This window comes from Pipistrellus kuhlii, unplaced genomic scaffold, assembly GCF_014108245.1.
Source record: "Pipistrellus kuhlii isolate mPipKuh1 unplaced genomic scaffold, mPipKuh1.p scaffold_m20_p_7, whole genome shotgun sequence".
Lineage (NCBI taxonomy): Eukaryota > Metazoa > Chordata > Mammalia > Chiroptera > Vespertilionidae > Pipistrellus > Pipistrellus kuhlii.
Window position 1 is genome coordinate 14,107,450 of NW_023425573.1, and position 25,422 is coordinate 14,132,871.

The window sequence follows — 25,422 nt, forward strand, 5'->3', positions numbered from 1 at the left end:
GAGAGGTTGACGTGAGAGAGGCACATCCATTGGGTGCCTCCTGCACGCACCCTGACCAGGTCCTTTCCCTTTAAAAAAAAATCCCTGCATGTATAGACTTTAGTTTTATAACCCCGTTTACTTGTTTCTGCTCATGTTCACTGATCGTGACCAAACACACACACACACACACACACAAATAAATAAATAAAAATAAAAAATAGTAGGACTCATGAAAAACATTGAGTCATGAGGTTAGTATTGGCGGGTGGAGGGCATCACTTTTAGGACTTATTTTTCCAATTAACTTCCGTTTGGCTCCCATTTGGAGTCCTCCCAACGGAAGCTGTCGCCCTTATGCTAACACCAGCGGAAAGAAGGACAAACAAAGCTGCCGGACAGCCGTCCCCGGTGGCTGGGAACCCTCCTGTTCCATAGGCAGGAGGGAGCCCGATGGTGCTCTTGGAAGACTCAGAGTTAGAAACGGGGTACTTTTGAAAGAGAAAACAGGGCACAGTTCATGCCGGCAAGCCCAGTCATCACAGACAGACTTAGTGAAGTTCCCCCAGTGATTCAGAATGGACTTGAGCCTGGAGGTTTTAGGGAACAGAATGTGCCGGGAGGAAACTCCCACAGATGCCCATGTGCTTGGCTCTTGGTGGGGACAGGGATCGGGCGTGGGGCTGGGGAGGCCGCAGGGAGAGGCACCGTCTCCCTCTGAGCCCGGGGTTTCCTCCAAGGGGAGGGCTGTGGGGTTTGTAGGAGAGAAATCCCACTCATCTTCCTGCAAACCGGGAGAAGACAGAGTTTTCTCCTCCACACCGGGCTCATGCTGTCCGCCACCTGGAAGCGGCTGGGGAATTGCACACAGGGGACTCCTGGTGGCCACGCGGGAGCAGATGATAGACGCGGTTGGCACGGGTGAAGGTGCAGCAGCGTGTCTGTGAATATGAGTGACTGTTGGCCTCAGGAAGACGCAGAGCAGTGGTTCTCAACCTTCCTAATGCCGCGACCCTTTAATACAGTTCCTCATGTTGTGGTGACCCCCCCCAGCCATAACATTATTGTCGTTGCTACTTCACTTCAACTGTAATGTTGCGACTGTTGTGAATCATAATGTAAATATCTGTCTTTTCCAATGGTCTTAGGCTCTACAGGTCGCGATCCACAGGTTGAGAACTGATATTAGGGTCGCCTAAGACCATCGGAAAACACAGAGATTTACATTATGATTCATAACAGTAGCAGCATTATAGTTATGAAGTAGCAATGAAGGTTGAGAACCACGTGGCCCAGTAGGCAGTTGGCCTTGGACAGATGTAGCTGGTTCGAGCTGGAAGGCGTTCGCCCGAGCCAGCACAACGGTGTAGAGCCTGGTCCGGGACGTGTGTGTGACCCCATGCATCTCCTCTGCAGGTTCCGGTTCAGCGGTAGGATCCTGGGTCTCGCACTGATACACCAGTACCTGCTGGATGCCTTCTTCACCCGGCCCTTCTACAAGGCTCTCCTCAGAATGTAAGAGTGTTTTTACTGCTCGTGTGATTGGCGTGTAAGGCTGCAATGTGTCCTTTCCTGCAAAGGGTTTCCACCCGTTGTCACTACCCTTCAGAGAGGGTTAGATTTCCGGAACGAAGACAGTGACTGCGTTTTTCCTGCTTCGGATCCCTTCCTTCTGTCTCGCCCCCAATGTCTTAGTTCTGATGAACTTCAAATAATTGGTTGTCATTGGTCACAACACATGTTCCTTAAAAACAAATGTACATCAAGTACAGCCCTGGGATTCCTGCGGCCGTAATGCTGATTATTAATAGAATCGTGGTGGGTTGGCCTGGGTGACTCATGGTCTTCTAGCTGTTAGATGAGGCCCTTCGTATTTTGCTTTATGCACACTTTTTACCGCTTGCTCTTAGTCCACATTTCCATTCTCGCTGCTTTGGCTGTTGCCCTATTTCTGTGTGTGTGTGTGTGTGTGTGTGTTAGGGCTGGGCAGTCCTATATTTTCCCTGAGATCTCCCTACATGCAAAATGGTACCTGATGATGGCAGCGGAGAAATGGCATTCACAGAACTCTTCTTCGTGGTTGTCACAGTGAGAACTTGCGGTCGTTGTCAGATGTCAAGCCAGACAGTCTCTGTCCTGTAATCAGTAGGCGCTGACAAGGCTGAACAGGAGATGGGGCCTGTCTGTTGGGCTGGGCCTCACACTTGCAATGGGACAGCACAGATGATTGGTTCTGTGTAGCTCACTCCCTGAAAATGGAAGCCTAGACCTCAAATGAAATAAGGTGTGTCTAGGGGGCTCATATGAATGAAGGTCAGTAGGATGACTTCTACCATCTTCCCCTTGGGTACCTGGGCAGATGAAGCCCCGGGCAGCTGGGCACTGGGCATCTTCTCCCGTGGGTCCCCAGCTCCTGTTGTATCATCCCATTTTGTGGCTTCATCTCTCATGTTCTCATTTAGGCTTTCTGTGAGAGCAGTCTATACCAGCTGCTGGCACACCCTCCACCCACGGTGCCTGGCTTCTTTCCACCAGTACCCTAGCGAAGCTTTTAAAGAATATTATTTTGACCTTATCTTAATGGGCCATCAACTGCTTTTGGTCCTGTTGACCACCCAACCCCCGTCCTTGTATCTTGAGTATGACCTCATGGCATCGATGGCCCTGTCCTCCTTTGCTTTTGTGTCTCCTTTGTGGGCTTCCCCTCTGATTTTCCCTTAAACATCAGTGTTCCAGAAGCTTCTATTCTTGGCTTTCTCTCTCTCTCTGTGTGTGTGTGTGTGTGTTCTCATGGGGAAATCTCTTCACCAGTCTCCTCTCCTTCTAACGCTCAAATCAGACTCTCGGTTTTGATCTCCCTGAAGTTGTAGGCTGAAGTGGTCAACCTACGTGCCACTGAGTGAGACATGCCCCTGAGTGTCTCCCATGGGTGTCTCGCGGGCACCTCGCAGTCAGCGTGGCTGTCACGAAACTCATCCCCTTTCCCTGGCCTGAAGTGCACCCTTTGCCATGTGCCCAGTTATAGTTGATGGTCCCAGCTGTCTCAGTTTACTCTAGTCAGAAATGAGCAGTCACCCTCCATCAGGAAGCAGGAGATGTCCAGCTCCTCCCAACCTCCTGCCCATCCCCAGGAGCTAGTCCACAGGTCCTTCCTGCTGCTTTTTCTGGCTGAACTTGTTGGGGCCTCAGGGAGTTTTTGAATTAGAGCCCTTGAGACGAATTTGAGTTGACCTGGAACATGAGTTTATTTGCTATCCCTATTTTAGATATCATTCTTTATATACCGCCCCCCCCAAACACGTTTACTAATTTTCAAATTTGTCTCCTAAACACTTTTTAAATCCATTTTCTCTTTTCCATCCTTAATAACTGTGCCCTGATGAAACCCTGGTCCTATGTTTCCCAGATGACCACGGTGACGTGTCATTGATCCCTATTTTTTTTATCATAACCACACCTCCCCTTGCTTTAAGTAATCCCCTGGACCGCCATTTCCAGAGAAACAATTGAAAGTCACATCTCACAGCTGATCATATTATTCCCTAAAGCCTTTCCGTCGTTCTGAATCACCAAGTCCCTTAGAACGGCCCGCTCCCAGCTCCTAGCCTCAGCCCCTGGACATTCCGCCTAGCGGGTCACTCTCTGGTCCTGCCAGGATGCTGGCGTACGTATTCTGCATACTCCTTGCCTTTAGGATTTGTTCATGTTTCTCTGCTCCTCTCCTTTTTCTTCTCCCCTAATTCTCCTTTTCATCCAGTCCCCTTCACCTCCTTAGCTTTTAAATATCCTGCAAATTTTTATCACAAGTATCACCTACACCAGAAAGTGCTCCCTGAGTCTCTAGGTCAAAGTCCATGTCCTTCATGTTTGCTGTGAGAGCTCTCTGTAGCTACCTTATCTTCTTCTTCTTCTTTCTTTTTCTTTTATTTTTTTCCTAATTGGATTGTAACATACCTATACACCTTTGCACAAATTATAAGTGTTACCCATTTATAATTGGCTATCACTAACCACCTTATATTAACTCATCAATTTGTGTTCCTGTCTCCCCAGCTAGACCATTATCTCCTGGAGGTCAATTAGTGTTTAACAAGTAGCTATTATGATATCTGGAACATACTTGAGAAGCCTACTAGATGTTTAGACTGAGCCAAACAGCCTGACCTCTGAAATTGGGCTGATGGGAGGGAATTTCAAAACAACTGAAGCAAATCAAATGTTGCCACCTTGCATTTCCATAATAGTTACTCCACCTCCTGTAGATCCTCTCTCAGCAGGAAAGAAGAGGAGAGAGCTACAGAAAACCCTTATAATTATAGAGAGAGGCTCTGTGGCTTGCTTTTTTTTGTAACCATGGGAAAAGTGAGAACCATGAAGAAAAAGGGGATGTTTATAAACGTGGACCACATCTGGTCGTTAGGGGGAGAAAGCTCAAGTGCATTATAGAAACATACGAAGAATTTCTAATTAGGACAACACTGCTGAAGTCAGTGCAACATAGCCAAAAGGACACTGGACCCAAGTTGTCCATCCGAGTCCTGGTTTCTTCTGGGGCACCAGTTGTGGGGGACTGTGCTGATGGCCATCATTCTCTGAACCTCCCACTGTCTCTGTCTCTGAAAGGTCAGACTGAGTGATTCCTCAGATGTGTAATAAATACCCAGGATATTAAAATTGTATGACAAATTTCCAACTGATTTCCCGGCTTTGGCTTCTGCCTTTGACTCGGTACATTCTAGAAACCAGTGCTTATTGTGTTGACCTTGCTTTTTTCTACAATCCTTCACCTCGTGACTCTGGGCTTTAGCTGTGCTCACGTGTTTATTTCCGTCTGTGTGTCGCCCTAGTCTGTGTGACCTGAGTGACCTCGAGTACCTGGATGAAGAGTTCCATCAGAGCCTGCAGTGGATGAAGGACAACGACATCCATGACATCCTGGACCTCACCTTCACTGTGAACGAAGAAGTCTTCGGGCAGGTCTGTGGGTGTGGGCAGCCGGGGTGCCAGTGTGGTGCCTGGAGGCTGCTGGTCGGTGAAGAATGACTTACTGGCTGAGATCAGATGTATTGTATATTTACTTGTGGCTTGCTGGGTGGTTGAAACCCAGGTTTGTGTACCGTTACAATCATCGTGGTTGCAAAGATGATTCCCACGCCAACTGCAGACGAAGGTGTTCTGTTGTACAGTGTGTGACAACTATTTGTGTGTTGTAAGCGATCCTTTTATTTCCAACTGAAGTAGCCATGTAAGGTATTACAGTAGAAGGTGCCTTAAACACAACGTTTAAAAGCCCATGCTACTCCAGAGTTAATGTTGAATTCCTTAATTGGCACTTGGATTTAACTCTCATTCCTATGTCAGAACTGAAGTTTTGTTTTAAGGGATATTTCGAAGTTGAAGGAAAGAAAAATAATATTTTAGTGAAGGTTTGAAAATATTGACCCATCAACCAATGTTGATCTTTTTTACGAAGTCCATGGAAGGGTTGCTTAACAGATTTCTTTGGGAAATTACATACTAGTTCATAAGTAGTAACCTTACTTAGACATTAACATTTGGTTACTTTTCTGAATTTTGTGTTTTGGAAAAGAAGTTCTCGATTGAATATCCACTTGAATGTAATTCTGTTTCCTTAAAGCCAGTCTTTCCTTAAACATGGGCTTTCTGTGTGTGGTTGATTCGGAACCCTGAAGGAATTCTAGAAAATGTGTTTTTGTCAAATATCCAACCAGCAGTGGCCCAGAATCTGGAACCAATTTGTCGTCACTTAAACGGCTTATCTGTTCAGGCAGGATTTTTGAAAGCTTAACCTTCGTCACCGACTACGTATGTTTTAGCCACGGAGGCTCTTGGACACACACTCAATGCCTGGGCCATGGCGTGAGCGTGGGCCCCGGGCGCCCTTCACACCAGCTTGCGGGGCAGCGTTCTCGCTCCCTCGAGGGGCTGCCTCACTGTCGGTCCTCTTGTGTGAACCCAGATCACGGAGCGCGAGTTGAAGCCCGGGGGCGCCAACATCCCTGTCACGGAGAAGAACAAGAAGGAGTACATCGAGAGGATGGTGAAGTGGCGGATCGAGCGCGGCGTGGTGCAGCAGACGGAGAGCCTGGTGCGCGGCTTCTACGAGGTAAGGCGTCGCCGGGCGGGCGGGCCGGGGCTCCCGGGCCGCGTCCACGAGGCCGCAGCCTGCGCCCGGTGCTTTCCCGAGTGCTGTCCTCACGGCGGCTCTCTCGGTGAAAAGTCTCCAGTGTTTTTTCCTGCACGTGTGGAGAGCACACACAGAAAGCCTCATGCCTGCTACAGAGCGCATTGACCTAAAACGGCCTGAGCTCAAACAGCATTTGACAGTTCAAAGACCACTGGGAACATGTATGACATGCGTCTGGCGCCTGTGTGGATGCAGACAGTCACTCTACATGCGAAATCTCGTATCGGAGGGTCTGCACAGACGTGACAGGTATCCAATATCCGTGCGACTTCTTCCGGAGGAGCACTAGATCTCTCTTTTTTTTTTTTTTTTTAAAGATGTATTTATTGATTCCAGAGAGGAAGGGAGAGGAAGAGAAAAAGAGAAAGAGAAACATCTAAGATGTGAGAGAATCCACTGGGGATCAAGCCCACAACCCGGACATGTGCCCTGACTGGGAATCGCACTGTGACCTCCTGGTTCTTAGGCCGACACTCAACCACTGAGCCGCACCGGGTCGACAGCACTAGACCTTTTTTAGAAAAGAAAAAATAACCTAGATTAATCAGTGCTCAACCATGAAACAGAAATTTTGCTGGGAGACATCTGGTCGGCCTCGTTCTAAAAACACCTTGGATGTGTCGAGAGCATTGCCGTTTTTTTAAAGCACCTACAGGGCATATCCATCATATCCCCCACGTTCCGAGCGCCCTCCTTTCCTGGAGAGGCTGGGCGGTTGCTGGGCCTCCTCCGGGGGCCTGGGCTGTGCCCCAAGTTCTTGCTGTTCCACAGGTGGTGGATGCCAGGCTGGTCTCTGTGTTCGATGCGAGGGAACTGGAGCTGGTCATCGCGGGCACCGCCGAAATCGACCTGAGTGACTGGAGGAACAACACCGAGTACAGAGGAGGTGACCTGGGCTGGGGGGCCGAGGGGGTGGGGGTGCTAAGCTAGAGAGGGAAGGGAGGCCGAGGGCGCGGCTGCTGGGACAGCAAGGACACTTGCACCCTCATCGTAGGCCTGGCACATCTCCTTTGCGACCTGGGGCTTGGGGCATCCCCTTCTCTCCCTGGTTACCTCATCCGCACAGGGAGGAAGGCCTGCGTACGCCCCGTCTTAGGATGTCATCACGCTTAATTGTGGGTGAAGAAATGCGCCCGTCGGAGCACTGATCGATGGCTCTCTGGTGCTGGGAGGGAAGCCCCAGGGAGCTGGCTCAGACTCCACCTGCAGTCTCCCTTCGCTCTAAAACTCGGAGAGGCACCCTCTCCGGACTCCCTTACATGCCAGCGCCGTGTTCCTACGCTTAACTGAACGGCTCGGCAGCTGGGCTTCACGGTGGAAACACGTGAATGGGACAGGGCGTGCCCTCACAGTCCCAGTGGCTTGCTAAACGAGCCCTTCCCCAGTCAGGCCTTACGCTCACTGACAGAGAAACTGCTGGAAGGGAAGCTACAGGCTGCCCTTCCAGGACCCTCCACCACTAGCGGTGGCCTCTGGAGCGGCAGTGCGAGCTCTCCCTGAGGAACTGGAGCGCAGCCACGGCGGCTGGATGCTGAGTCCCTGCACTTTGAAAGGACCTGGTGGTAACCCAGCGCCACAGTCTAACTCCCGGGAGGGTAAGCAAAGGAAGAGCAGCGTTCCTGAAACGCAGTGTGCCATCACAGAGCCCCCGGTTAGGGTTAGGGTTAGGGTTAGGGTTAGGGTAGCGGCTGCTGTTGTGCAGGCTTGGTGTGGTTTCCTCCCTCACCGTGTGCGGGGCGAGCGCCCGTTCTGAGCTTGCAGGGTGAAACAGACAAACTTGAAGTCCCTGGATTCATTGCCGATCAGTCCTCTCGTGGCCTGTCCGTTGACCCAGAAATTCAAAGCACAATGTTAAGAGTTCGGAGTAACACAACACTTGACGTTTGCTCAGTGGCTGTTGTTCTTGCCTGCACGAGGTTTTCCCGGCTCCCGGTCTGCTGGCCCGTTTTCTCCGCGAGGCAGCCTCAGCTGCCGCAGCGAGTGTCGTCCAGCCGGCCCACAGTACAAGCCGTAGAAGGCCTTGGTGACTCTAACTCGGTTAACCAAACACGTTCACTAACTATAATAGAACACCGTTTCTCCAGTTTCTACCTAGCTTGCACGTTACCCTACACAGCACTAGCTCATTTCCCCACCCCGGGCGATTCTGCGGGCAGTGCCATTCACCCAGGCTGTGGCTCTTGTATGTGTACAGAATAAACATTGATTCACCGTGTGTGACTCATCGAGTATCTATTTCTACGGTTATTGTAGAGCTTATCAGATGAGCTTCTGGGGAGGGGTGACCCGGGTGGGGCACCCGGCTGCCAGGCCTGCAAGCCCCGCCCCGTGGCGCTGCGAGAAGAGGGGCTCCCTGTTCTCTCCACGTGTCTGTGAGGCAGCGGTTCGTCGGGGTCCAATGAGACCCTCCTCCTCCTCCTCCTCCTCCTCCTCCCCACGGCTGGGCACACACAGCGAAGGGAGGCAGCGAGGGGCTGGTGCGTGAGATCAGAGAACGTCAGGCTATCAATCAAGAGCCAGTGCATGGTGTAGAGATGGGGAAGCTGTTTGCTCAGCACCAAAGAGCTGGCCATGCGTCCCCACGCCCAGCCTGGTTTGCTTGCCCTTCACCTGGACCCCTCTCCTCCCCCAGAGCACTGAGCGTAACTGGTCTGAGAGGAAGCAGGAAGGAAGGGTCCCAGATCCTATGGCCACTGGGATACGTGCAACGTACTTCCTCCGACCCAGAATCCCAGTGGCTTGGTGCATATTGGTGGAATATGTCAGTTCACTGGTTTGAAACACTGACTGTATCGTAATCTCTGAGCATAATTTTTCTTTATTGAAAGGACGGACATCTACAACTCCTTCCTAACCCACCCATGGGATGGCACTTTTAACATATCATTAAATGCTTCTTAAGTATGAAATAAAAGTAATATTTAGGTTGAAGGTTATCGGGGGTTTGTTAGTTGAAGGAATTAAAGTAGTACAATTCCTTTTCCTTTTTTATTACTAAAGAGTAATTTGATTAAACTATATGAATGCTATATGTAGTTTTAAAATATTTTTCAATTATGTATTAATTTGTATAATCATTTAAAAAAATAAGTTTTTATTGATTTAAAAGAGAGAGAGGAAGGGAGAGAGAGAAACATCAATGAGAGAGAAACATGAACATCGATCAGCTGCCTCCCGAGGGATCCCTGGCTGCACCTCCCACTAGGGATTGAACCTGCAAGCCAGGCATGTGCTCTGACCAGTAGGAATAGAACCGGTGACCGCTTGATGCGTGGGTCCACGCTCAACCACTGCTCCACACTGGCCGGGCAGTATAATTATTTGATGAATGTGTCTCTCTTTTCCCAGAAGCCCTGTGAGGGTCTGGTTCCTTGGCCACTGTACCCGCAAGCATGGTACAGCCCTTGGCCTTGCGACCCTCACAAATTATTTCTTAAATGAGTGGCCCAACGAGTTCAGCATTTCCAGTCACAGCGGCTATAGTCTTCAGAGGCGTTGGGGTTAACATCCCTCCTTTGTGGCTCTTCTCTCCCCTCGCTGCATTTGGTGGCACTGCAGGGAAACAGGGCCTCTCGCTGTCCCTCAGCGCTGTGTTTGCTGGACTTCTGACACGCGTGCAATCCTGTGCACGGTGTCCTCCTTCGCCTTACATGATCCGTGACCTTTACGGAGTCCACGGCCAGGAGAGGAGCCGGGGGTGCCTTTTGCAGCGTGCCACGGGTGGCTTCCGCTGGAAAAGCCAAAGTAACGCAGGCTTTTGTGGTTGGTTCGCCAGGGTACCACGACAATCACATTGTAATCCGGTGGTTCTGGGCGGCCGTGGAGAGATTCAACAACGAGCAGCGGCTGCGGCTGTTGCAGGTAAGACACCATTGGTTCATCTTTTCCACGCATCCATAGAGCTACCGTTGGAATAGTGTGTTTTTAATACTCGCAGAGGACCCCCGATCAGACCATTCCGTGTTTATGTGCCAACGTGGGAGGCACGGTTTCCAGACTCTTCGGATGGCACGGTCCTTGGGCTCCATCACGGGGCACAACGCCCCACACCTTTTGTGAGGGAGGCAAGGAAGTACCACCGCCAGGGCAGGGACCCGGGGTCAGCCTCTGCCTTCAGGGCAGCGAGGCCCTTTCCGAGGGAGTCCCCGGGCCCTCCGCGGGCCCGCACCCTGAGCCACGGGTGCTTTCCACTCGGTCCCTTAACAAGTGACCCAGTTCCTTGATAAAGAGCCCTTTCTTCCCCTCCTCCTGCCTGTCACCAAGTTAGGGAGAACAACGCAGTTGGAGGACACTGGGAAAAGGAACTCATTTTCTTGTGGTGTTTATAGTCACCCGGGGCAGTGGCTGGTGGGTTGCAGCTAGAGAGACCTCAGACACAAGAAAGCCTTCTGGATGCTCAGAGGGAGCCTTCCCCGTAGGCGGAGTCTTGGCTGCTCTGGGTCAAGGACCTGCCCTCATATTTGCAGGCCCAGAAATTCTTTTTAATTTCCTTTCATCATCCCTTTTTTTTATAATCCACCCCGAGTTGATGAGGGGCTGATGCCCAATAGACTTAGGTTCATTGACACACCCACTTCATTCACGTGGAGTGGGACCCACCCACCCCTGGGGTACGCTCCCGCGCTGGTCAGTGGTCCAGAGGCCTTCTGTCCTCAGGCCCCCACCCCGTCCCTTGACAAGGCCCGTCCTTCCGTGGTTCTGTGCCAGCTGCTTGGGGATGGCCTTGCCCAGCATAAGCTTTGTCTCCAGCGTCCCCAGCAGTGGGGCGGGCAGTGTGCTCCTCCTCCGGGAGCTCGGCACGTGGGGACACTGGCCGCTGGGCCTCACCTCCTCCTCCTGTTTTCTCATCGGTAGTTCGTGACGGGCACATCCAGCATTCCCTATGAAGGCTTCGCTTCTCTCCGAGGGAGCAATGGCCCCAGAAGGTTCTGTGTGGAAAAGTGGGGGAAAATCACCGCGCTTCCCAGGTAAAGTGCAAACAACAGTTCTTTGCTGTCACCACGTTGCTCTAGGAAGTTATGCACATGTACATATATACACACTGCGTGGCCAGATTATGTTGACCTCTGAACAATCTGGCCACTCTGTGTGTGTGTGTGTATATGTTAGAGGCTTGGTGCATGAATTCAGTGCATGGGTGGGGTCCAGCCAGCCTGGCCAGGGCCAGGGGACATGTACAGTTGGCTGGCCAGCCTGCTGATCGAACTCCTGGTAGAGGGGACAATTTGCATATTAGCCTTTTATTATATAGGATATACACTGAGTGGCCAGCTGATTATGCGTTCAGAGATCATCATAATCTGGCCACTCAGTGTATTAGTGACTGTTTCACGTTAACAGTTTGGGAAAGTGGGACAAGCTTTTAGAATAAGCTTATTTCATTTGCTGATTTACCTTTCTAAATGATGGGGGTGGGAGAGCTTCCTGGTCATAGCTAACGTACATAAACACATAGCTTAAAATGTAAAATGCAACAAGACCAAAGCATTTGTTAGCTTTATCAAAGCCACATTGGTCATCATTACCAGTGGCTCTAATTTAAATGTTTCCAGAACCTCAGGTGGGAAGTTTATGTTAATAACTACTTAGAAGCCCTTCCCTCAGAATCACCGTGGGGTTTCTGCAGAACATTAAATCATGTGAATGTGCTGTGTACATGGGTAGCTTCCATCATCCATGCCTTCATTCCGCGGGAATGCTCTCTGCATTGCACTCTCCTTCATAACAAGATGATATTTCCTTCTTGTGGAAAGAGGGGCTTTGTTGTGGCTACTAATATGTGTAGGAGTCTTACCTTACCGCCATAAAGGTATGGCACTGTTTGGGGCTGAATGGCGGTAACTGGAGCTGGAGCAGAAGAACCGGAGGGAGCCAGTGGACAGGGCGGAGGGAGGAGTCGGTGTTAGACCTGCTTTCTCTGATTGGCACTGACCATGTAGAATTTTTGAGGTAAAAAGGACCTCAGGTTGCCGCTCGTTTTACTGCCAATAAACCTGCACTCCAGAGAGGCTGAGCGATCTTCCCACGAGTTCATTCCCCAGTGTCCTTTGAGCAAAAATGACTTTAAGAAACCTGTTAACAAGACTTTCTTCTTGGCAACTGCAAACCGCTGGTTTCTGAGGATCCTGCTCCAAGCATCACACCTGAGAGAAGGATGCTGAAGACACAGATGCAGAGAGCAAGGCATCGTGGGAGCCCTGGGCTGCCCCAGCCTCCTCCGCCACCCTGGTGCACCTGGGCCTGTGAGCAGAGGCACCCTGAAACCCTAGGATGCCACCTGGCACACCTGGCGTTCCACTCTCAGCAGACTGTAGTTTCCTCATTTAAAGAATTATTCTATTTTATTTTTGCCTGAACCGTGTCCTTTTCCCCCTTAAATGCATGTTTGTATCTAAAAGCAGATACACGATAGATAGATATATAGATAGATGATAGATAACTGATTGATGATAGATAGATAGATAGATAGATAGATAGATAGATAGATAGGTGATAGATAGATGGATGCAGACACCAAGTAGGGCCTTTCACCCTGTGGAGAAGCTCAGGCCTGGGCACCAAGGAGGCAGGAAAGGGCGGAGCAATTGTGTCCCTTTCTCGCGAGGTCTGGTTCTGCGAAGATTTGCTTCCAGAAAGCAGAGGGGACAACCTGTAACAGGAAGCAGCCAGACATCTTGCTCACCTTGAGTCGCTGCAGTTCCCACCACACCTGGTGAGCGAGAGGCAGCCTGGGACAGACATGTGGCTGGAGCCCCCGGGCCCTGGCTCTGTCCCAGGGCCTCGTGCCCCAGGGGTCCTGGAGAAGTTGCTCAATCCCTCCGAGCTTCTCTTTCCTCATCTTCCCTGTGGGCTGTCATTCTGAGGATTAACGAAATCCTTCATCTAAAGCTTGTGCTGCTGGTCCCGGCCACGACGAGCATCCGGCCAATGGCTGCCAGCTGCCATCATGGCGTCTGCACCATCACCTGCCACGTGTATCGGGAGGAGAAGTTGGGAGAAGCCATGGGTGGGGAGTGAAAAGACCTGGGTTCTATCCTCCCTCTGTCACCACCTGACTCTGGGACCTAAATCTCTTGTTCTCTGGATCTCAGTTTCCTCACTTATAAAAAGCTGGGGTGGGGGGGAAGGTTGGAGGGGGGAGGGAGGTGGCATCTGAGGTTTGGTTGAGCAAGAAGAAACACCACAGACGGTGGGAGGCTCTCGGAGGTCGGGCTGGAGTGGCCTGTCACTTCCCGGGAGCTCCAGGAAGCCTGCGTGCTGACTCACGGCTAGCGCTGTTGCCGACACACGGTTGGGCAATCGATGGTGCTTCTGCCCTTCTTGTTATGAACAGAGGCTGGTTCTAGAGTCTTCGTTTCAGCCAGATTGTACAATCGCATCTGAGGCACAACAGGAAGGCAGTCTGGGTTCCCACTCGGTCTACAAGAAGCTCCACCTTTTCAGGTCTGAGAGGAGGAGAGAGCTGCCTGGCGGGCGTACCGCACACTGGGCCACGCACATGGCCCAGTGGACAGGCATGGCTGCTGACCTGAGCCCGCCGATGCACTGGCTCTGTGATCCTGAGCAAGAGTCTGGGTAAAACACAGACACACACACACACACACACACACACACACACACACACACACACCATGAAGAGTGGGAACAGCAATGCTCTGCTCAGCGTACTTGTGATGAGTGAGATAACATGTATACCCATCCTCAGGGATAGTCGGCCGTCTTTGGTCTTTCTCACCTTTTATTCTGAACCTTCTGTAAGATTCAGCATGTGCTCCACAGGAAAAGTGCAGTTGGAAACACAACAAAAGGAAGAACCTCTTTATCAGCAGCGATTTCTTCACCGGTCACAGTGTCATCGCCTTTGTGCAATGCGGGTGTTGCTGGTGTGGAAAAGACCTGCACGCTTGGTCTGAAGAGATTATCCCACGCCCAGAACAGGCACCACGACATGTCCCAGGCGCGGTCCTGATAGATCTCAGGGGCAGGATTGAAGGGCTGGGTTGTCTCAAGCTGGTCAACCCCAACGCCTTTCTTTTACTTGTCAATGAGACGGTGTTTATTTAAAATGTACCGAATGGGTGGCTGTCCTTCTTGCTCAAACAGTCGATTCTCAGAGAGGTCTGGCATCATCTCTGGTCAGGCACGGGAGGCTGTGCCCTGGAAAGCCGCAGGGGCTGTCGGGGGCGGGGCAGGCAGCCCTGGCAGACGGCAGGGCATCAGTCTTTTTAAAAATATATATATTTTATTGATTTTTTTACAGAGAGGAAGGGAAGAGGGATAGAGTTAGAAACATCGATGAGAGAGAAACATCGATCAGCTGCCTCCTGCATAACCCTCACTGGGGATGTGCCCGCAACCCAGGCACGTGCCCTGACCTGAATCGAACCCGGGACCCTTCAGTCTGCAGGCCGATGCTCTATCCACTGAGCCAAACCAGTTTCGGCTTAGGGCATCAGTCTTTTTAGACGTGGGTGACAGAGGGCCTTCCAGCTCAAGCAGATGAATCCCATCTTCGCCCAGGCTTCCTGGCCTCGCTTTGCGGTGGCAGTAAGTCCAGCCCTGCTCCCCGGGGGTCCGAGGAACGTCCCCGTACACGCGGTCATCTCTGAAGCCAGGAGCGTGGAATCTGGGCTCCTTTCTCTGTGGAAGGAAAGTGACTGGGGCCCAGGTGATGAGTGGGGATGGCGGCAGCCGGCTGTCTCCACAGAGGCTCCCACCACACACACTGTGTGTGTGTGTCCCTGGCCTGGCGGAAGGCAGCTGGCTCTGAGCTCTGCATTTCTGTGCATTTCCTGTCCCCGGGGTTCTGATGGGCTTTGGGGCAGTAAATTCCCCATCAGGGCAGTTTTTTTTAACACCCTGAGAAGCAGGCAGCTGGCGGGCCAGCCTGGACGGTGCGGGCCAGCCCTCCCAGCCTGGTGGGGAGCGGTGTGCTCCTTCGGAGGCCCTGGCTGAGGAGGAGGGCAGGGGAGCTGGAGAGCTTTCACTCTGATGTCCTCCTCCACCGCGAGGGTTTGGCCGGAGGGGGAAGCACGAGGTTTTAAGTGGCTGAGTTTGGAGGTTAATGTGAATGCAATGCTGGCCCAAAGGAAGCACTCAGAAGCGAGGGTTCACTATGAAATGGGCAGCTCAGGGAGATGGTTCTTCGGATGGAACCGAGCTTAAAAAGATAAAATTATCTTTCAAAGATAGAGGGCAACTTTTTTTTTTTTTTTTTCATTTTGAAAGCTCTGCTTTTTACTCTTATGAAAAGGAAACTGTTCACCAAAGCATGCCAAGAAGTTAAAGACCTATAAAATCCACTACTGAGATGACCTCTAACATTTTGAAGTGTGTGCTTGCACTCATTTCTATACACATACACACATTTAAAAAGACAGTCACACGCATATACTGCTTGTAACTTCTTGTTTACCAGGTGTCACTGTCCATGAACATCTTTCCATGTCAGTAACTGTTGCTTGACATCAATCATTCAGGTTTCTCCTCCTCAGTGCAGAGAGTGTAGTCTGTCCACAAAGTGAGCTGCGGTTCAGGACGCGGGAAACGGACCGAGGAGCCCGTAAAATGGCGCCACTTTCTTTAGTTAAAAACGTCTCAGAACAACAGGTGGGACTCCGCAGTGCCCCATCTTTTCTGTATTCGCCTTGAGGCACCCCCCCTTGGGCTCCCCAGTCCTCACCACCTGCTGCTCAGCTGAGGTGCCTTGTGGTCTGAGGGGAAACCAGCAGAAGATTCTCATACACACTGAGTGTCCAGATTATGATAATCCCTGAATACATAATAATCTGGCCACTCAGTGTATATCTTATATAATAAAAGGCTAATATGCAAATTGTCCCCTCGACCGAAGTTTGACCAGCAGGCAGGCCAGCCAACCGCCCATATACCCTCCCCCTGGCCAGGCTGGCCATACCTTACCCATGCACAAATTCATGCACCGGGCCTCATCTATACACACACACACACACACACACACACACACACACACACACACACACACAGAGTGGCCAAATTATTGTATTATGCATTCAGAGATCATCATAATCTGACCACTCAGTGTATACTCGGTTTCCAAGTTTAATCTCTGATGTGAATCCTCTTCGACTCCTTTTCCCTCCTCTCTCTCATTCAGTTCTTACTGTCTGACACATATTTTAAACTTTTACTTTATTCTGTGTGCTCGCAAAAATGTGTCCTTGATATCTACTAATAGCACCTCATTAACCATCCTCAGGTGCCCTGTGCCTTTTGGGCTGGTCTTTGCCTTGGGAAGGGGGTAAAGTGGCCACAAAAACAGACTGTGTCTAAAAAGGGACTCCTCAGCCCATCATGTGAAAAGTAGGGCTACAGAACTCCGTTGTGGTTATGTAATGGAGTGGAAGAAATCTTAATTGCTGTGAGACTTGGAGAGTAGCCTTTGGGGGCTGTCCTACAAGTCATCCTTTAAAGTGTATGTTTGTGAGTCAGACAGGACAGCTCTTACGGAGTGGTGGTCCCCCTTTCCTTGGCCTCACGGGCAAAATCTAGGTTGGGTTCATCTCTTCCCACCACCCCCATCCATGCCTCAGCACCTCTTCCCTGGACCACGCAGCACCTGCTGGCTAAACGTCGCTTCTGTTCGCACATCCTGCATTCCTTCTTTGCTCAGCAACCAGAGTGATCCGAAATCTCAAGGTCACTCCCACCCCTGCTTACACCTCCCAGACTCCTCGCCGAAGATGAATCCCTGTCCCTGGTCGGAGGCCTGGTCTGGCCTACACTCCAGCCTCAATACATATGCTCTCCCTCTGCCCTCTACAGCCAGCAGCCTCTTTCCTGCTGCTCTTCAATGTGCCAAACTCGGTTCTTCCCCAAGACTCGAACTTGATGCAGCTCTTCCTGCTGGTTCTTGACCGGAGGCTCTTTTTCTCCTCACGGTCTCAGCTTGGACACGATCTGCTCGGAGGGGTGCTCCAGGCTCCTGCCCCAAGTGCACCTGTCGCTCTGCCACACCTTAACGTCTCAGAGGACCTACCCCAACCCAGGCATTGTGTTCCATGATTGGTTTGCTGTGGATGGTCTATTCCCCCGCTAGGATGTAACTAACGCTCTGAGATCAAGGACCTTGTCTGCATTGGACGTGGCTTTGCCTCCTAGCAAATAATTGACACTCAGTGAGTCTTGTTTTCCTTAAATTATTGAATGTTCAAATTGGCCGTGGCTCCGGACCACTCCAGACAAGACATGCCACAGTCACTTTGTATCTCTCTCTCCCCATCGGCACTGTTGGGATAGATACTAGTCATCACATCACAAAATTGTTTTGAGGATAAAATGGGATTGTACATGTGAAGTGCGGAAAATGCTGCCTAACGCATCATGCAATAAATAAATGTAGCCTGTGTTATCGTTTCTAATCCCTAGCTTTCAGAGCTGGTGTGGCACCCCACACATTAAAGTGTATAAGCAACGTGCTGTCTCCCCCCAGGGTGTTTCTGTTTTGTTGGGACTTCCAGGAGTGCTCAGCCTGGAACAGCTCCTTCCCGGGGCTGCTTCTATTGGTGTCCATCTCTTACATTTAAAAAGTATATAGTCTTCATCTTTCCCAGATGAAGAACCTACCTGATTATAAGAAAGGCCCAGTGCATGAAATCCTGATTATAATTTTTTGTGCCTTATATTTTGAGTCCTTATAAACTACTAAAATTCACTTCTGGGAAAATGGGGATTAAATGAATAGGTTAATACACACAAAGAGAGAGAGAGAGAGAGGGAGGGAGGGAGGGAGGGAGAGAGAGAGAGAGAGAGAGAGAGAGAGAGAGAGAGAGAGAGAGATGCAGTGAACAATCAGAGAACACCTGCTTGTCCTGTGCTACTTGGCCCGCTGAGTTTGGGTAACAGACCTGACCATCTATAGGAAAGAAGAGAGGGTACGAATGTGACCTCATGGTGAACACTGCAAGAATCCAGAAAGCATCCAGAGATCTGTCTGTTGGGCCAGACCAGATGTCTGGGGGGCTTACACATTCCCTGTGTTGGTGCCAGCGTGACTTCCCCCCAGCGGCTCGGCCCGGCTTCTGCCAGGGGCTCTGGCTGCGGGGGACAAAGTGAGGTGAACTCATTAGGGCCCGAGGTCGCGGGGCGCCCCGCAGAGATTCCGAAAGTGTCCTTTCTGGAGCCTGCCTAGCGGGGTGCGTGCTGGCTGCCAATGTCAACACCGTCCCAGGGCCTGCTGCTCCTTTCTGCTGGAGTTTTCCCGGGACCTGGAATGGGGAGGCGGGGGAGGGGGGTGTGAAAGCCTCCGAGGATTGTGTTTTGTTTTGCTTTGTTTTTTCCCCTTCCTGTTTTTGGCTCATATGGCACGTCGACAGTAGGTATTGGGCAATGTGCTTGACCGCACGATTCCTCAATTTCCTCGTTTAGCAGCGCTGCCTTGTTTATGAGGGGTTTTGAAATTCTTTGCAAGCACACAGAATGCTGGTGTGGAAAGCCGCCTGCACCAGCCGCAGGCCCCTAACCCCCACCCCCAAACCTTCTGAATTAGAATCTGGGGGGTGGGGTGGGGTGCAGCCCCAATCTGCATTGTAAACAAGCTTCCTTGTGGTTCTTATCACTCTGAGTGGCTGTTTTCTGGGGATCCCTAGGTAGAGATAAGCACCCAAAAATCCCCTGGTATCTCCCAGGGTTTTTGGGGCGGACCCCATGGGGACCATTTTTCCCTGAGCTGATCCTGCATAGTGTCATGGAGTAATGCATTTAGAAGCCATTTGAAGCTGATTTGGCTAATCCCTGGCCTCAGAACGTATGCAGTCTGGGAGGAGGTGGAGGACTAGCAGTTTGCTGTCCGGTAGGGGATGGATGACATTGACAGGCGTCCGACAATGACAGAACTGAGCGATGAGCCGGAGTCTGCCTGCTTTGGTTTTGATGCTGGGCTTCCCCTAGGAGCCCAAGGCTGAGGTCCTGCTCTTGATTTGGCCACTGACTCAACTTTGACCTTGGGAAAACCATTTAGTCTTTCTGCACAGTTTCCCCCTTTACAAGATGTACTTTTTCCACCCTCCTGAGGCATTTGTCAGAGGAGGAGCCGGCCAGTTCGCTCAGAAGGAACGTTTCGTTATGGTCACCGTATGTTATATTATACAACCAGCTGTACCTTGGGAGGCAGTGATGGCCTTAGGTCGTGGGCCAGCCACTGCGAGCGTGTCCTCACTGAGGAGGATCAAGAAAGATGTCCCGTCCCTCCCTTTGGTTGGGACCTGAAACCTCGAGGAAAGTCTCCCCAGGCTTTCGGTTTTGTGGGCTAACACACTAGTGTCGACAAAGACAACGCAGGAGCTACAGACAGGCAGCATTCCTGTTTCTGTGCTGAGGAACCGGGACAGTGAAAGGCCGCTGTCCACCCCCAGCTTTGCCCCTGCCTGCCCTCGACAGGCGTGATGCTATCGAATCTCAGCTAGGACCCCTGCCGCCTTTCCTTGGACTTGGACCTTGGGACCTGTAGGAGTTTTCTGTTGCTGTAGAACACATTCCTAGTTCCCAACAGCACGCAACTGTTCCATCCCTGCTTCTGTGGCTTACCTGGGCCTGTGGCTCGGTGTCTCACAAGGCGGGAATCATGATAGCATTTTGAACAGTAGTCAAAAGGTGGACACCCGCAGATGTTTGTCAACATGTGAGTGACAAACTGGTATATCATACAAGGGACCATTCTTTTCAAAAAAAAATATTTTTATTGATTTCAGAGAGGGAGGGAGAGGGAGCGAGAAATAGAAACATCAGTGATGAGAGAGAACCATCGATCGGCTGCCTCCCACATGGCACCCCACGTGGGACCGAGCCCACAACTCGGGCACGTGCCCTTGGCCGGAATCCAACCCGGGATCCTTCACTCCACAGGCCGATGCTCTATCCACTGAGCCAAACCGGCCAGGGCTACACTAGGCTATTCTTCAACCTTAAAAAGGAAGGAAATTCTGACCCATGATACAACAGGGGCCTGGAAAAGGTTATGCGACATGAAACAAGGCAGTCAGATCGAACAAATAGTGTATGATTCCTCCTACGTGAAGTCCCTACGGTGGTCACGTTCACAAAGACAGGAAGTAGGACGGTGGGGGCAGGGACAGGAGAGGGTGGGAGTTGGTGATCAGTGGGCACAAGATTCCAGTTTGGAAAGACAGAAAGATTGAGATGGGTGCTGGTGATGGTTGCAGAACAAGGCGAATATGCTTAATGCACAGAACTGTGCACTTAACGGTGGTTAACAGGACACATGGAATGTGCTGTATACCTTACCACAATAAAAATTTAAAAGAAAAAGAACATGTAGATCCCAAAACAGGAAAATGTTAAAGCAGGCTGACTTGGGGAAAATGCACAGCCTAGTCGATAACCAAAGGAAAAGTATTAAAATTTTATTTAAAAGAAGTACCATCTTGCTCGGTGGGCATGACTCAGTGGTTGAGCGTTGACCTCTGAACCAGGAGGTCACAGTCCAATTCCTGGTCAGGGCATATGCCCGAGTTGCAGGCTTGATCCTTAGTGTTGGCGTGCATGTGGCTGCTGATCAATGATTCTCTCCCATCATTGATGTTTCCATCTCTCTCCTTCTCCCTCTCTGAAATCAATAAGAATAAAATTATCTTAATAAATAAAAGCAGTACCATCTTTTTAGTCTAATGGGATAATGAATGTTAAGTGTCTAACACAAAATCTGGAATACTGTTGTGGGATCGAACCCTGGGTTCAAAATAAGACCACCGGAGGCTGATGATTTATTTAAAAGAGCAGGCAAAGATTTATTGAAGTATCTGGCCAGGACAGCCGCAAGAGCACCACACGCAGGCGGACTCCTCACGACTGCACTGCTTCAGGGGCAGGTAGTTCTTCTTAAAGGTTCTGAGAAGGAAAACCCCTATTTTGCAACAAACTGTTGTTTGGAATTTTCTGCTGTTCTTCCTAGATAAAATGTTGCTTTAGCCCATTTGAAGAATGATGAAGATAAACTTAGCTGTCTGACCTTAGGCCAGAGACCTAATATGCCCAGAATCTCAATACCATGCCAGGTGCACTTTTTCAATTGGATAGAACTGTATTGTTTTCAAGGCCAGCATCGAGATAACCACTAAGTGCACATAGGGCTGGCTCTTTAATAAATAAATAAATAAATAAATAGGAAGTTCTGCCTGTAACCTTGCTTAGAATTTGAACTCATCCTCCCTAAGCCCATCTCGAGATGAACAAAACAAGTCTCTCCACACTCTCCCCCTGCACCGTCCAACCGCTCGGGAACTCTGCAACAGTTCAAACCACAGGAATTTTCCTTTGTTCTAAATTCTAAATCCTAAAGACTATATTCTAAAAACTGGGGTCAGCCCACAGGGTTGTTCCCAGTCACATCCTGCTGGACATTGGAATGTGGCCCTATCTTGCAGAAGCAGAACTCAGTGGTTAATCTCCAAAGGTTATGGCCCCAGGCACAGGAAAATTGCCTTAGCAGGTTTAAAATTCAAACAGCAGTTTTTACCAAAGTATGGTTGCCACTATATTTCAATACAATTATAGTCCCAACATGCTATATTTCACTTCTCTGCTTTTTCTTCCCCTTCTCCCTAAACAAAGATAAAGTCTTCATTTAATCTTCTTATTCCAGTGCTTTCCATAAGTAGACAGGACTGACTTTTAGAATGCAAGCTCCATTTTTTTTTTTTAAAGTAAAACCTTTTTCCATGAGGCCCAACTTGAGGTTCCAGTGAAAAGAAGGTATAAGGATTATATTAAATGCAATCCTGAAATAGTTCATTACATCACAAAAAGGTATTTGGCTGCAAATATTAATTAGATGACTTGCCCTCAAAATGTCCTAGAGTTTGTAATAACAAGAGTTGTGAACTCCGAGTGTGGCTGTGTTGTGATTTAGGAGAAAATATACTCAGAATCCAGAGGCATTGGCAGTGGTGCCCTGACTGACAGGGAGATCGTGCCAGGGAATTTCCAGAGAATCCACACCATGGCCAGGTCTTCAGAGACACTCGTGGCCGTCCCTGCCCCAGAAAACCAAACACCTTGAAACCCTTAATTTTTGAAACATCCATGCAAATGCCAATTCTGAAAATAAATTTCTTTGCAAGAGTATCTGTGCATGTCTGTAAAAAAATGTCAAGAGAAACAAAAAAACCAAATGTGTATGTCAAATGGATAAGTGGTTGTGAAAATAGAAAGAAAACACACTTTGTAAATACCCGTTTCCTGGAGAGAAACTTAATTCTGAAGTTTTGTTTTCAATTCTGAATTTTCAAGTCAAAGTTTTTCCAAAAGCAGTGTGAAAATAGGCAAGAAACCAACTTGCTTGCACACGCACGTGCTCATGCACACACGTGCGTGCGTGCGCGCGCACACACACACACGACAATCTCCTATCGCCTTAAGCATTCTAAGCTCCATGTGCTTCTCCTGTTCACAGAGCTCACACGTGTTTCAACCGCCTGGACCTCCCCCCGTACCCCTCGTTCTCCATGCTGTATGAGAAGCTCCTGACAGCCGTCGAAGAGACCAGCACCTTTGGACTTGAGTGAGCAGAGCCCGGTGCCCAGCTGCGTGGGGACAGGCGGGCTGGGAAGCCGCCCTCCCAGGATGGCCTGTCACCGGAGGGTCAGAGTGTGCTATCATCCGAGGGACGCCATCGCTGGACAGGTCTAAGCCACGTTTGGGGACGGGCTCGTGGTGAGGAGTCCTTTCTGAAGGATGGGGATGAGCGTGATGCCCGGGGGACGGCCCACCAGCCTTTCCATCAGCAGGCCCTGACTGCCACCCTTCTTCCCGTTCGTGGGCTCCAAGACCAAGATGAACCTGAGTGAGGTCAGCTCAAGGTCACTGTGCAGAGACTCGGGAGAACCTCAAAACTTAACCTTGGACGTGGTTCAAGCCAAACGGGCAGCCCTTGACCCGCTCTCCAAATGAGTGCGAGCTCAATAACGGAATAAAAACGCGTGTATTTCCCCGAAAGTACCTTTGTGGGGGACCCAGGTTATCACAGAACGTTCCTTTTCTTGCTTACGTGTGCCTGCATGGTGTGCACGTGGGTTTTGGCTTCCACAGGACCCGAGTGGAAATGAAACCAAGTCAACGTGAGGCAACTCAAAAGGTTTGCTCTTGAGTGGTCTGTGACGAGGGATATGCAGAGTGGTCTGTGTGTCCTCATGGCTGGGGACAAACTGTTCTACAGTGAACTCCTCCCGGCAGATTTACGCTTTCTAATGCATGGGAACTATGTTAAATAGCTAGCGACTAACTCACAGCATATCAGGAAAAAGTCCACGGTGAGTTCTGCTCCCTTTTTTTTTTTTGTAGGTTCATGCTATTTATGTTCTTCAAGGTGTGTACAGGAGCCTACCTGTCCTGCGGTCTGTGGCGCCCGACCCATTTCCATGTTCCATGCTTACATGGGCGTCATGCTAGTCGGTCTCCTTTTAAGCCACTGTCCAGGGAACCAAAGGGCCTTTGATTTTTATAAAGGTACAAAACAACCCCCCCGAAATATTTTGCACTGAACGTACCAAAGTTGAAGGGACACTACAAGATAACTGACAGCAGCTCCATCATCTGGCAAGTATAACAGCTTCGAACTCAGACTTCTCCACAGTGCCATGTCTACCACTCCAGGACTGTGCATCTCCAGTAATAATTTTTTTTAAGACTCACGGTATGTGATCATACACTATGCATTTATTTAAAATGCATTAGACTCTTCCATCCATCAGATACTTCACAGGATGGCATTTAATAAAGATATTTCGTACCCCCCCCCCTTGCTCTTTATTTGCACAGCATCATGACACCCCACGCTCACTGAGGGAGCCATCAGCAGCACCTGAGGGGTCAGCTCTCTGTAGTAACAGGAATTCTGCTCCCTCGGCAGTCGAGGACGTCACAGACAAAAGCCCTCAGCCCTCGGTACTCTGTTTCCAAGCCTGCGTTTTCGCTGATGCTCAGATTCCTCTTTGACATAAGGAAATGGGCCTCCGAGGGCACCTCGGATGCTGCACGACCTCACTAACGTTACACTGGCTTAGTTTTATCAGAGGCGTCCTTTGCTTCTGCTGCTTTTGGGTTTTTCCCACATGGTGGTTTATTCCTGGACGGATGGCCATAACTCACCAGAGGCTCATACAGTGACGTTACTTTATGAATAATAAACGCATTGGTTTAACACTGGTTTGCCAGCTTATGGTTTTACAGCACGGCACAGCCACTTCTCTGAGCTACAAGGAGCCGTGGGGTCCTCGTGATGGGATGTTGGCGGTCTTACACTTTATAAAGGTCACGGGCATGGGTTTTGTAGGTTTTAAGACTGATTCTCCCTCCTCCCGTCCCCCCTCCCTCCGCCTCCCATTGGGTAAGCTGCATTTACTGCTGGAGTCTCCAGAGGAAAACCACTCAGGCTGTGTTCCTGCACCGAAGGCAGATGCTGCTGTGCGGGGAATGTTCTGGAAAAAGACCCCCAGAGCTCGTGCGTGGGAAAGGGCCAGAAACAGGGAAGAGAAAACAATTTTAACTGGAGCTGTTAGTGTGTATTTATTGATCATGAATGTAAGCATTTTTAATTTTGCAAATTATTTTTACTTGTTTATATGTTTTCATTATAAGGGAAATAATATATACTTTATTTAAAAAACGACTTTTTTTATGGTAATGTGATGTTTCAGAGCTGGCATTCTCTGAACAGCTGAAACCGAAGGTTGCATTTCTTTCAAAAAATACATTCACAGACCATGTGAGCTTTCATTTTGGTCTGTGACACTGTTACCCTACTACACATTATCAGGTAAAAGAAATTGGAAGTAAAGTGTATCTCTTTAATTATTTCTAACAAATATACTTATTTGTCAGGGGTGTCCAACTTCTCATATAACAGGATAAGCATCTAGCTGCTACTGTTCTCAGAACTGGGGATTCTCAAAGTTGTCCTTAGCCTATCAAAACACTGTGGTCCCTGGCCTATTTTTCTTCACTAGGAAAGCAAAAAGTCCAACGATCACTTTCTAGAATGTTAAATATCATGCCCACAGAATAATGGAGACTTGAACACACTCTACAAATAGAAATATCCATATATTCTTTCTTCTGGACCGTGAACTGGGTGATTTGCTGCATGGCCTTGTTCCTTTAAGAAACTCTTAAGTGATACCTCGTCTTACGCATCAAAGACAGTCACCGTGCATCGTGTACGGACGCAGATAGTCTCTGAGATG

General features: G+C 49.7%; 1 protein-coding gene across 7 annotated transcripts in view; it reads left to right on the forward strand.

The window, feature by feature from the left end:
* HECW2 (HECT, C2 and WW domain containing E3 ubiquitin protein ligase 2) overlaps positions 1–25,185 on the forward strand; it is a 222,401-nt gene extending 197,216 nt beyond the window's left edge. For 5 of the 7 annotated variants that reach the window (XM_036421424.2, XM_036421425.2, XM_045575779.1 and 2 more), the window contains 7 exons: positions 1,396–1,494; positions 4,827–4,956; positions 5,960–6,106; positions 6,959–7,073; positions 9,963–10,048; positions 11,042–11,154; positions 22,635–25,185. In XM_036421424.2, coding sequence (XP_036277317.2) covers positions 1,396–1,494; positions 4,827–4,956; positions 5,960–6,106; positions 6,959–7,073; positions 9,963–10,048; positions 11,042–11,154; positions 22,635–22,746 — 802 coding nt within the window. In that variant the 3' untranslated portion in view covers positions 22,747–25,185. The remainder of the gene's footprint in view (positions 1–1,395; positions 1,495–4,826; positions 4,957–5,959; positions 6,107–6,958; positions 7,074–9,962; positions 10,049–11,041; positions 11,155–22,634) is intronic. The other 2 variants (XR_004984927.2, XR_006740563.1) reach the window with 2 other exon arrangements.
* The last annotated feature ends 237 nt before the right edge of the window (positions 25,186–25,422 follow it).